This window comes from Platalea leucorodia, assembly GCF_965183815.1.
Source record: "Platalea leucorodia genome assembly, chromosome: 9".
In the NCBI taxonomy this organism is placed as follows: Eukaryota; Metazoa; Chordata; class Aves; order Pelecaniformes; family Threskiornithidae; genus Platalea; species Platalea leucorodia.
The window spans coordinates 13,530,328-13,544,120 of NC_138831.1; the positions used below are offsets into that span (position 1 = coordinate 13,530,328).

General features: G+C 41.6%; 1 protein-coding gene across 1 annotated transcript in view; it reads left to right on the forward strand.

The window, feature by feature from the left end:
- LOC309594805 (contactin-4) overlaps positions 1-13,793 on the forward strand; it is a gene marked incomplete at both ends in the record, with an annotated part of 167,981 nt that overhangs the window by 116,176 nt on the left and 38,012 nt on the right. The window contains one exon of the mRNA XM_082321209.1: positions 10,726-10,853. Within this exon, the coding sequence (XP_082177335.1) occupies positions 10,726-10,853 (128 nt within the window). The remainder of the gene's footprint in view (positions 1-10,725; positions 10,854-13,793) is intronic.

Below are 13,793 nucleotides of genomic sequence, written 5' to 3' on the forward strand. Positions count from 1 at the left end.
TTATTTTGTATGTGTAAAGTAATTAGGCTGATCCCTAAAATTTGCAAGTTCGTGTATCTACTCCTGTAGGGCTAGGAAATTATTTCCTATAACCAGCCACAAACTGTCAACAAGCATACTTGAGATGTATGTAATCCCAACCTATGCCAAGTTTCAGCTGGTGTTTCAGAAATGAGACTCTCTCTCTCACACCTTGACACAGACTCCTGTAGCATCAGCAATCTGTTCCTGTTTTCCCAGCAGATTATTTTCAGCATGGTGTTATTGTAGTATTCAGTGATATACATGTAGGACATCATTGCTACCACTGCTGCTGCTGGAATGAGCTTGCGACCACAGCACAGCCTTGGTTTGACCAAACTTGCGGTGCTGCTGTGACCCAAGGTATCTAGAGAAGTCAACAGGCTTTTAGGTTGGGGTTTGTGTATTAATTTTAAAAGTAGAACCCTGCTTGCAGAGGCGGGAAAAAGGAGAGGATGAAGCATCCAGAGAGCACCGTCTCAGAGGCGTCAGACCTCCAGAGCACAGTAAGACATGTCCTGTGTTCACACGTCCTTAACAGAAACACCGTCACTCACTGTGTGCTGTTAAACAGCTGCTGCTTTTCCTCCTTGAGGTGTCTCATCTTTATGATTATTAAATTCATCTCTAGGTACCGTGCATACAGCTACAAATTATTTCTCCCTCTCTGTAAAGACGCTCCAGGAAGGAGTGAGTTCCTCCCCGCAGTGCTGTTGTGTCGGAGGTGGCAGGATCTGGCTCCCAGCAGCGAGGCAGGTTTCTCTCCGTTGTGAGCACACGCTGCAGCCAACACTTTTAAAAATAAATGCCTGTAATTAGTCTCCTAAATGTAATTTGAAATTGATGTGTGGTTCGTACTTGTCCTCCAGTTGAAGAAAATAGTAATAATGATTTTAGTAAGTCTGTAGCATTTCGAAGGGAAAAATTATTATCAAATATTTCTTCTCTTGGATATTTTCATGATTAAGAGCAAGAAGGTAATGATTTTACAGTTAGGGCCACAATTTAAGGAATGCATGTTTAAAATCCAAGGAAATAATTACATGTCTACGGGGGAAAAAGTATTCCTAATGAACTTTTTAGACAACCTACCAGACTTGGTGATATTTTTGATGATTATTTAAACATCATTTTTAAGTGATGTAAATGTGTCTTTGGATCTTGCAAATCTATGTTAATGTCAATTACAAGTGGAGTGGGTAATTTATCTTTGTACTGTGGGCATTTTTTGTTGAAACTAGAGGAAAAGATGTGTTAACTTTGAAAGGCTATGCCTTTAGGCTTCTATTCGGGTGGTATCAGCTGGAACAAATAAGCTGAGAATGCATTTACTGCTTCTGCTCTAATCTCATGAATGCTTCCAGAAATGGTTTGTGTCAGCAGCTGATGCACAGAAAACCTTGCATGGATTTTTTTCTCATAAGAGAATAATTTTTATGAGCTTCAGTGGAGTTCCCTTTAGTGCTCGTGTTCTCCAAACCTCCGAAGCATTTGCTATAGGTAGAGAGTGATGGCTCGTCCTCGTCAGGGAAGGAGTTGTTGGCGAGGGTGACTGGAGGCTGCGCTTCCAAATTTGATTCCTTGGATTTCCACTGTCCCTCTTCATAGACTAGGAGAAGTCACTTAATCTCCGTGCCTCTGGCTATAGTCGCTGCCTTGGAAGAATGAGCATAGCAAATATTTCAGCAAACATTAGGTAGGCTGAATGCAGTATCTGCTTCACAGCACCTGCTGCTTTCTACACAAGATTCACCTCGCTTCTGAGTGCGAGAGAATACTTTTGTGGGGAGCAGCATGTCTCTGGGTGGGTAATTGTGCATAAAGGGATCTTTTAGCCTTTCACAGGATGGTTTGTAAGTGTGCTTTGCCCCTCCACCGCCACCAGCAAGAGCTGTTCCGGGGGAACAGCCCTGGGGCTGCCGGTGCACATGCAGAGCATCCCCGTCCTTCACAGGGTCATTGCGACTTTCACTGCTTATGGCAAACGGCGAACTTAGTCTGTAAAAATAAACTGCGAAGTTGAAGAGCTGTGCCAAAAGGGCAGTTTCCCATGGGGGATGCTCTTCATTTCCCACCAAAATCAATGAAAAATTGGTTCTTTGCACCATTGGACCCTTCCAGACTCGCAAAATCTTCCCATATAGCTCAAATTATCATTGCCTCATGTCTCAGGAATGAAAGCTTTCCTTTGCTTTACTCAAATCGGCTTCCTCAAATATTTATTTTCATGACATGGTCTTTCTTACTGTATTTATTTTAATTTTGTGTGTAGTGAAAAAAGAGCAGTAAGGGAGAGAAGGCAAAAGGTTTCTATTATTTGAAATTCACCACAGTTTACTCTTTTCCTTCAGGGTCCCTAGCAGTGTTTGTGTTTGGTTTTCATTTGTTTCTCCCCATCATCAGCATCCTTTAAGAAAGATATTTTGTGGAGAACTGTTCTTAGATAACCTAGGGATATTTTTATATTTGAATTATGACTCTAGGCATCTTTAAACAATTTACATGAAGTCTCTAATAGCTGTAAACGCTCCCTTCTTTCCCTCCCATCGCCCCACTCCTTCGGGATGAGGTTTTGTCACTTCCAGACTTGTCTTAAAAATTTACGGGCAAAAGGGAGGATGACGACAAAACACAGCTTTTGTGTTTATAGATATTAATACAGGCTGGATGCAGTATATTTATTTGGACTGCTCCGTCATTGCAGATAAACAATTTGTTGAAAACGAAAATTGTGGGAGAACTTAGGATGCCAGATCCATGACTGGTTTAAGCTGATATTGAATTCAGTGAAGTTATGTTGTTTGATGTTGCCAAAGGGGCCCCCACTATTTTCTCAAAAATATTTATCTGAGCAAAATATGTTCTATTTTTCTCTCTCTCTCTCTAGAAAAATATTTACATTTTTTATGATAATGTGAAAGAATGGCAATTTATATTCTCCTCACCTTTAATTCTTCATACTTAGCAAGCCTGTAAATGAAAAAGCCTAAAACGAAAACGTGTTTACACACAACAGTTCACATCCCTGGAAAAAGTGTGCTTAGTATTTTCTCAGAGATCAATATTGAGAATTCACTAAGAAAAACAAGTGTAATACTCTGTATTTTTTGATGCAGCAAGGTAAGAGTAGCTATTACCTAGAAAGACCTTCCAAAAGATTCGTTTTAATTCTTTGTGCTTTCCTATTGTTGTCCCAGAGCACAGAAAATGCCAAATGAACCCAAATTCTGTGCACCACAGATGTCTAGGTGATGTTCCTCAAGTGCCTTCTCCAGCCAGTGTTTTTTACTTGAATAAAATATATATATTTTAGAGATTGCAAAGCACTCCCATGACAGACACCCCAGCAGCCCCACGTAGTTGATCCACACACAACCTCGGGATTTCAACCACTTCATCCTCAAGCTCTTTAGCTCCTTTTAAAATGCATCTCCAAGCAAAGCTTGTGGGAAATGTTTTACTGAACTCAATGGATCAGGATTTTACCTCAGTTTATTTTGAGCAAATATAGTTCTTACCTGAAAATTAATTATAGGGAGCTTGCTGTTAAGAGACCTGCCAGTTGTCATGGATAAGGAAGGCCTTATCTAATGCCTGCTTTCAACAAGAGAAAGACACGCACTAAATTAAATGGGCTTTGACTGAGGCTCTGAATTAGCTCAGGCTTTTCTGTGAACCATGAAAAGACAAGTAGTTATAGACAAGTAAGTACCGAAGCAGCTGTAGGTGGTTATCTAAATCAAAACTAACAGGTCCTGGACAAGAAGTGGCATATGCGTAGAAGACTGCCTAAGCAGTATGACTGTCCATATCAGTTGTGATTTTAGATGGATGATCAAATGGAAACCGCTGTAATGCCGATCCGACAGTATCATCCTGCGTTTCACTCGGACTCACCCTAACGGCCGTTAGACCTGAACCCAACTTGTCCTGTCCTTGCTCATGTTGCTGTCCTGACCATAGCCCTCAGGATGCGTTGATGTCCCACATTGGTGGCAATGCGAACACCATACATATCACAACCGTTCTCAGAAACATCTAACATTTAAGGGTAACAGGATGTGGGTGAAGCCCAAGCCTGGAAAGCCCTGTCCACTTATGGAGGAATGCTGAGCGTTTTTGGCCAGTATTGGCGTAGGGTAGGAAGTCTCAGACTACATGACGAGGTACTGGGTGGAGGTTAGGATCAGGGCTCTCCCCTCGCCCTCTCCTTCCTGCGCACCGGGGACCATTGAGGGTGTTGAGCGGAGCCCCAAGAAGTTGGCTTTGACCTCAACATATACTTTAATGGGGATTAATGTTATGAAGCAGAAAGCTCTGACCTTACTGTTATATATTTACACAACGTAAAGGTTGTAGTCACACACAAAGACAGCATCCCAGGGCCGCAGAAATTATTAGCTGTGGACCATACTCCAAACCAGCCCATTTTTCAAGTGATGAGCAGATATTCATGAGCGGTGTCCCTGATTTTGCAGAGGGCTGTGCTCTGAGCAGTAAATCCTCCCTCTCAGCCAACCTGTGAGTATTTCTAAATTTCACTGTGTTTTCCTGAAATAGCCTAATGGCCAATACTGCTTTTATGACATCATTTTAATAATCCCAGTCTCTGCCTCATTGCATGGGAAGCATTATTAAAAAGGTAATAAACTGCTACAAAGACATGGGATAGAAATAGAAATAATTTGATAAATAATGCAATTGCCCGGAATCATTTACATTTGCAGTAGAGTTGTGGCATGAAGCAAAGTTGCTGTTAGGCTAAAAATTGCTCTAGATATTCCTGCCTGTGAACTATGGGAAAAGGCTGAGCAAATACACCGCTGAGATTGCAGTCTGGTCTGTCTCATGCTTGTGCTTTCTTCCTCTGCTTCCAACCCCCCCAGCCCAAGCAAGGCTTCAGAGGATGGACAATAGGCCATTCATCATGTCGGCTGAAATACACTGTTTTTCACAGGTACATTTAACCTAAATCCTCTCTCAGAAGACGGATTATCTCTTAGAAGAACTCTGGCACAACAGTCTCTTTTCAATAGCCACGTCAGCCACTGCCACAAAGGCTGTACATGAAGGGATCAATGGTAGTTTTATCTCAAATTGCACTCAGTGTGTGTTTCTTCCAACTGACATTCATTTAAATGCTTGCTCTAAGACATCTTTTCTCCCTGTAATAGAAAAAGGATCAGACATCCTAAGCATTGTTTCCTGGGGAAAAAAAAAATTAAAATATTCACTTGGCTAAGCACGAAATATTTTGGATGCATGTGTTTAATCAACAGTGAAAGCAAGTGTAGTTACGCTTGTATTTCGTAAATTAAAATGCTAAAATTATCAGATAAGAAACAACATACCTTATTTCATTGCAGCAGTGCTAATAAAACCATTTGAGAGGAAGAAAAAAAGTCATTTTGTAATTATGAGCACTTTGCTCCAAAGAAACATTGGAGCTCTAATCTGCAGTCCAGTAGTTCTGCTGCCCGCCTGCATGCTGCGTCCCTCAGGAAGATAACTGTTACCGTCACACACACAGCCTGCCATATGCACTGCATCTGTAGTCCATTCATATTCCACATGTTTCCATCTGCTGAACAGAAAAATAGAGGGCAAGCCGAGAAGAATATATTGAGGGATACCTGCAGTATCATCTGTCTGGTGCAGATCTTCTATCGGTGATTTGTGTACTTTTTGAGTTAGAAAATAATTCACAATGAAAAGGTTAGCGCATGGACCTGCGACTTATCCCTGTAAAGGCGTTCACCCAGTGACTGCAAGGTGCGGGTGAGGTTGAACAACCCCCGTCCCTGGAGTGCTGATGTATTTGGTTACTGGACATGCATAGATTTTCTTTTAATTAAACAATAGAGTAAGGTGTTACAGTAGATACTATAAGTCTGGGATTTTTAAGCAAACATTCTGTCAAAGCATGAGGTCAAACCTGAGCAGCAGGTCGTAGGCATGTTTTGGTAGATGCAAGTGATGCAGTCAGACACCCAAAGGTCAGATTTCCTTGGAGCTGTGCCGGAGGTAATTACTGATACTCAGTTTTATGATGTGCTCTGGGAGTTTTGTAGTTTTCAGTCATCGTTTATATTCCAAATAAGGGCTTGATCTCATTTTCAGAAAGTCAGTGATAAAACTCTTACTGATCTCAACAGGACGTATTCTATCTCTAAATGCATATGTTACTGACTGGGAAGTATTTATCTGCTCCTGGGAATCCTGCCCAGCAGTGGGGAATGCTGCAGTGAGCTACATGAATCAGATCTGTTGTGCTCGATTCGGGGTTGGAGGTAACACAACCTGCTGATGGGCGACTTAACAGATGCGGCAGATGTATCATGAGCTGAAAAATCAGCGCTAATAGATCAGACCAAAATGATTATGCACTGCTATTTTTTCTCATACTGCTCCAGGTCTGCCTGACCTCTTCAATCCATTTCCAGCAGCTGCTGGAGCCACTGGGCAAGTTAGTATTGCTCTACTCATCCAGGCAGCTGGCTGTGCTGATGTGGCCATGATGCCAAGGTGGGTCCTTTCTAGGTACCTTGGGTGTCTTCAAATAGCAGCAGAGCTCTGTGCAGCTGTAGCACACACTTAGATATTTTTCATCCATAAAGATTCATCTTTCTCCTTCATGTACTTTCCGAGGTTCACACCAAACAAATAGACAAATGCTTTAAGACACTTCCATTCCTGCAGAGCTGGCAAAGGGCACAGGTGGTCGTCAGGCATGCAGCATCAACAAGAAGCTGCTGTGGAAAATGTGTGTCTGTCGGGTTTGGAAAAGGTTTCTTTAGGGTAATGCAAAGTGTTCAGCTTGCAACTTTTTACATTTGCTGCTGCAGTGGCAAAAAAAAAAATGGGCAAGGAAGGCTAGGGAGGAGTGTTTTCAGCATTTTTAAAGGTCCTTTGTCCCCAGAAGAGTTTTGATCAAAACACTGACAAGGTCAGCTCTTCCTGGGGTAGAACCCAAAGCTTCAGTTTAGGAAACAAATAATCCTTTTATCTATTAATTTCAGATGTGTGTCTGCTCTCTGTGGACCTGAAATCTCCAGTTGACATCACAGACCAACAGATTCTCTCTTACAAATGCTATGTTTAAAATAGATGACCTTTCTGTATATGAAGATGCTAAACTATCTTGTATCATCTTTTTTTTTTTCAAAAGGATATTTTTATCTTCTTTGATTTTTCTCTGATATTAGCAGTGACCATGAGCCAGGTTATCAGTAGAGCACTTGCATTAACCTGTACAAGAAGAGATTTACAATTTTAATTGTTGTTGCCACCATTGTGGTTAGTAGTATCAGGGAACCCAAAACATTCTATAGCAAGTCAGTAGCTCATTTTTTGAGTTAGTATGGTTTAAAGAGGTGCATATTCAGCAACCAGCACTCTGTTCTGAAGTAATACACGTTTATCGGAAACGTGGCTTATTTTTATGTCTTCCTAGGCATCTTATTAGAAAACATTCTGGGGGTGTATTTCAGAAGAGGAAGAAAGCGTACTGTGCTTCATTTAATTTGAACTTTGTCTTGAAAGAACTTTTTCAGCCAAACTGCTAAAAGTGGTTGATGAAGGGATGTTTGCTTTCAAGCCAATTAGCAGTTTGAGAACCCTCAGTGGCCTGAAATGAGGCTCTCCTCTCATTTAATGCAGATATGTCTGCAAAGAAAATTTGTGAATTAGCAAAATCAGTGAAAGTCCTTCCTACTTTCTCAACTAACTGTAACAAATTTCAAAGTGTTAAAATAATTACTTGTTAAGTTCTAACACGTTGGATTCAAATTAGAGGACAAAACATTCAGTGTAGAAAAGCACCTTCAGCAAAAAGAGCCACATAACCATAAGGCCTCCTAATCAATGAGTCACAGTAAGGTTTTAATGGTCTGATTTATTTAAAAAAAAAAATTCAGTTAACTTGCACAATTATTTGTCAGTTTTAATGCTGGTCATTTACAGGAGCGTGCAGGGAATTGCTTAGTTACCAGATGAGAATTAAATATGCCTGGAGACTCTCCGGGGAATGGGTTTGGAGAACTCAGTGCAAGTGCCACCTGAACTCTTTGCAGCGTGTTACCAGAGTTAAAGGATGTCTGTGCACTCAAATTGCAAAGCCAGCTGGCCGTGGCTTTCAGCTTAGAAATGGAAGGAAATAAAGACAGCACTAGCTCCCTGAGATGTGCCAAAGCCAATGGTGGATTGACTGGCCTCATCTAAAGGTCGTCTCTAGAGGGATCCAGTCCACATTAACTACAAACTAATTTTACCTTGGGAATAAAGACAACTTAGAAGGAAACCAATAGCATGAGAAAGACAGAGACAGAAAAGGCATTAGAATTTGAAATTAAAGCTGGCTTCATCAACAGATACAATTAAAATGATCTATAGAAGAGATTACCCAGTAAATAGGTTTCAACCATATGGCTAAAAATAAAACGTAAATAAATAAAAATAAAATCTCAACTGTACAGAAATAGTCCAAAATATCACTTTTTTTCTGGATTTCTTGGGATGGCAAAAATGCTGAGGGAGTAAGTGCAGAGTCTGGCGGGGCAGTGCCAGAGCCGGGCGGTCCTTCTTGAGCTGGAGCATATTGCTGAGCTTGTTCTGTCATTTATATCGATTTGAATTTTAATGCGTGCCAAGGGCACCTTCAGCTTTCAGAAAGGCACTATTGTTTCCGAAGACCTGAAATTGATAACAGCAGTAAATAATTCCTTGGGAGCTCCTGGTGCTGCCGCTGCCCAGGCTCCTGCACTGGAGGCCAGTGTGGCAAGTCCTGTGCTCCAGTGCACATTTAATGTAATACGTGCATTGATTTGTGCCAACATAGTAGTGAAGATAAGAGACAAGTAGCTATATACTACTCTCTTCCAATTATTGAGCTGGAGCAACTGCTACAGAAGCAAATATATGGCACTGGACTCCTGCAAAAATAAATTACAGTAGTGAATGTTACTGACTGCAACAATTTGGAGACCTATAAGCCAGTTGAGAAACTTCTATTAATATCACTGCTACTGATGTGTGAAATATAACCTCTGTCCCTGGTCTCTGCTAGCTGGCCTGAGTGGTGTTGTGCTGCTGCAAGAGCAGGTCAGGGAGACACTAGCCAGGACGGAGGTTTGGTGGCTGCTGTCGGAGCATCTTGCACCATCTTCCTTTTCCTCACTCAGTACCATTGTTGTAAAGACACTCGAACTGTCCCATTTTTCAAAGCAGGCCTGTGCATGTGGACTGGGTAGCCCGTGTGTGCCCATCAGGAGAGCATGGTATGACAAAAGGCACCCACACCGGCTCCCTTAGGTGAGATGATGTCTCCTGAGTCTCACTGGAGACCGTGTTCAGCCCAGCAGCTGCAGCTGGCAGGAGGCTGGGGAGCCCCACAGCTGGCGTGGGCAGATGTCCTTTGCGCTTGTGTTCATGCCTGGTCTCACGCTGGTATGTTATTCAGCTGCCTCAGTGCTGTCCCATGGCTGCAAGAAAAGGCTCGTGCTGATTCATGCAGTCTTTTTCTTAAAGCCTTCTCAGGTGGGAAGTACCATCTGAGCACTTCTGCAATGGTGCAAGTATTGTTCACTAAGTTTCTTTCCTTCTAATTTCTCAATCCAGTTGCACGGATCTTGATTGGCATTAAGGATGCAGGAAAGCTTCTTCATTTTCTTTCAAATTAGTTAAATTGGGAAATAATTGAGCAGGAGAAGGCAGGAATTAATACAAGATTTTCAATGCAGGTCTGAAAGTGGCTGAAGGGGAGAAAGATTGTGCTGCAAGACATGATGCTGAGCAGACAACCAAGTATTTTGCTAAAAGAGGTGATATTAGGCTGGGGGAAATGTTTCTCTGGAATCTCCTTAGATTATGCCTCCACAGGGCACAAGTCATTCATGTTTTGATGGGATTTACTGGGCAGGATCAGGTTTTCTGTTTTCGTTGACTTAGAGCAGAGCAGAAGAAAATTGAACAGGAGACAAAGCTAATTGTGAGTACAAGGCAAGCCTGAAGCGCAGCCCTTGTGCAAGAGGGGCCGGGGATCACCCCAGGAATTAACGTGCTATCCCCGTCTACCTCCCACCATCCAAGAGACGTGTACTGCTGCAGATAACAGCACTGTTTTGGTGGGGAGTATGTACGTGAGGAGGGGATGGGAATGAAATAGGATATTCTTTTTTTTTAACTGCAAGTAGAAGTGTAGATAAGCCCCACAGGCTGAGTTATACTGCAGGCAGAGAGGTGGAGAGTGTGGAGGGGAAGCTTGGCAGCGTGGTACCCTTGCTGAAAAGCCATCAGCCTTCTTGGAAAAAAAGCAGCAATGAAACACCTGCTTCATTGCGTCTGTTTGGCAGAAGCTTTTACATTGTTAAGCAGCGAGCATGGAGTTTTTTAGATGTAGCCTGTGTACCACATGTTGCACGGGTTGTCATGGTGAGTGCTGAATATCAAAGTACAGACGCGTGTAAAACCTACACAGGCTGCAGGCGTGTAAATTAAAGTTGCCCTCAAGTAAAGACATAGAAAACTCATGTAAATGATGCATTCAGTATTTATGAATTGCGTCCTGAGAGATTTCTGTCAGCTAAACTCCCTCTATAACAGGCAACGGACTGTCTGTTGATCAAACCATGAATAATTAATGCAGACTCAAAAGAGTTTTATGTTAACTTAAGAAATACATAACTTCTGTGTCTACTGTCTTTTCAGAATCACTGTTTTGGACAATGGGAGCCTCCGGATTGTCAATGTCACCAAATCTGACGCAGGAAGTTACACCTGCGTGGCCACAAACCACTTCGGAACAGCAAGCAGCACAGGCAGCTTGGTTGTGAAAGGTAATTGCAATTTTTATTGCATATGACTGAGACTCCATTTTAGCATCTAAGAGCATCCCAAGCAGCCGCAGCCCCATGCATGCTGCACCTTCCCCCTTTGATGCTGATGCAAGTGGGGCCCAGGGGGATTAAAGTGTCTTTTGCATCTCAGAAACCTGCTGAGCCTTGTGTGTCGGAGACAACGTTAACAGCAAGAAGGTGTCAAGTAAGCACTGACTGATGGTGCTTACAGCAAGTTAATGCATTTGTTTTCACATAAGGCTTAAAATTATACTGCAAATAATATCAGAATTATAATACAAAGTCAGGTCCCTGGTCCGTATTGTTGTATGACTTGTTTCTAGCACTGGCCCATAATCACGTTTGAGAAACATTTGCTGTTGCTGCAGCTAGCTGTGTCCTAAGATTCAGTTTTGCAAAGCACATGCATAGCCATGGCATACCTGTGGAGAAATGTTGCCCTCAGCATGCTGAGATTAGGTGGTGTCCTTTAAAAACATGTCTTATCTAGTCCAACTTCATTTATTCTTGTTATTCCTAAACTTCTATTATCTTTTTAAAAAAACTTCTGAACTCTTTACTACATCTTGTCTTGTTGCAGAATGATGCAAGAGTTTCACCCTTGCAATTCAATGTCATAATTTTTGAAAAGATGCACAAACTCTGATTTAATTTCATTATTTCTTATCCAGGGCTGAATTTCTGCATTTCAGGCATTCAAAGTGTTTATTCATGTGTGTTCAGAATTTTTCTGTCAAATATTTTTTTCAAAACCAAAAGCTATAATGTTTGACAAAAATATTTAAAGTAATAATTTGATAAAAAATGCGAGACACTGACAAATGTCTTAATTTTTGGCTTGCTTATGAGTAGTCCGACGTCTGATGAATTATTATAGGCAATAAGTATATAGATTATTACACTTAGAATCACTTTCCATCTCCTTCTTATTTGCAGAAAAACCTATATTGGATAACAAATCAGGAAAGATTGATTACAAAGCAATAAATCAATCACAAAGCTCTAATGCTGTCAGTTTTAATTCTCCCATATATTGACATTGATGGATAGTATTTGGTTAGAGGCTCTCCCCATCAATTATTTTTATGGTATATAGGGAATACTTTAAAATGTTTCAATGCAAGTTTTAATCCATGGTTTTTATAGTCAGAGCACATTTCAGCAAGTGATGTCAGGATCAGGCAAGTGCTGAGAAAGCTGGTAAGCCCCTGTTATAGTTACGAACTGCAGGTGACAGTGGTACAGCAGCAGTTTTTTCTCAGAGCAAAATGTTTGCCTCTGCCTTAGCTATCCAGTGAGGTACTTCTGGTTAGATGGGATGTTCCTGGGGTTGTGCTTCATGGCAGTTGGTCCTTCTGCTTCCCTTACGCCAAGGGGCTCACGGTGCAGCCCCACGGTGGAGGGCTGTGTTATCCCTTCATGTCTTCTACAGGTATTTATTATAAAAGGAATGCTGCAGTGTATTGACACCAAGAATTCTTCAGGTTTGGAGTTGATTTGGACAGCTTGTATGCCATTTGTCCATGCCCATGTCAGTCCCTCCAAACAAAAATAGAGACAAGTGAAGATCAGCATTAGATCTCTGTATGAGCTGACTTTGCCTTTTCTTAACGTGTGTTGTCCTAAGGAGGCACCCACAGCAAATAGCTAAGAAAGGAATGCTCAGGGAAAACAAACCTTGTCTATTATTAAAAGGGTCGATCAGCTACTGTCTGCCCCAGAGCAAAACTGGAGAGCAAAATGGTAAACACAGCCCAAACATCCTTCCCTGGACTCCATGGGGACCGCAGGAGGGTGGCGCGTGCTCACAGCAGGAGGCACTGGCTTTTCATCTCCAGGCTGGGCGCAGCTGAGGTCATCCTGGTTTTTGGAGGGCTGCAAGGCACCAAGGGGGTTGAATGGGGGTCTGCAGTTCAGGGGCTGCTTGTACCACTGTAAAAAAGCCAATAGTTGAAAACAGGACTCCAATCATTGAAAACAGGACTGTGTTTCATTTCTGTTATTGAAGAGTCATGCTTCTGTAATTCGTAGCTTATCCTTTCTTCCTTGCAGTACCCAAGGAATAGCCCCTAACTCCGAGCACAATAGTCAGCAGCTATTGTACCTGATCCTTGGGTTCATGTGGTTGACAAATCACTTTTCTTTGCGCTAAGGTTATAAAGGATTAGCAAGTACTTTTTTCTCCCTCAGTGCTCCGTTTTAACTCGATTCCATTAGCATTAATGGGAGCGACACATGTGCATGAAGCAGAGAATAAACTCTTAAGCCCAAGATGTGGATATTAACAGCAAACTGAGAAATGCAATTTCAAAGTCTATCCCATAAAAAGTATAAAAGAGCAGAAACTATTCTGAACTCCAAATGAACTGTGTAAAATACTGAAACGCTTGAGTTTCTCTGCCCTAAGTAAAACACCAGCAAGTTTTGACGGAAATATGACTGAATACCTTATTTTAACTCAGTTTTGCGGTGTACAAAAAGACTAATTTATCAGCTGATGAGTTTTTTGACCTTAAGATATGTTTATATTCTTTTCTAACTCATCTTATGTCATTGAGTAAAAAAAATGTGGAGGTCAAAAGACATTTTTTTCTAACCTTCCTGTGTTCTTCCAGTAATATTGCAGGTTCTCTTTTTTTTTTTTAATTTTCTTTCTCTCTCAGGGAGCGATGCCGACAGTGTCAAAGACAGTGTAGGCAAGGATGGGAGGAGGAGGAGAATATCTGTTACACCAGAACCAAGGAGCTTAAAATAAATCTCTGGCAAACAACCAGAGAGGGATGAATAAATATTCATATTATGCATGAGTAGACAGCTTAAAAAATATGAAATTCTGACGGGTGCCCATAGGGCTGTGTATTAACATGCTGTTGTCAGAGCTGGTGAACCTCGGTGGTTTTCCAGACCAGTGAGATTGTG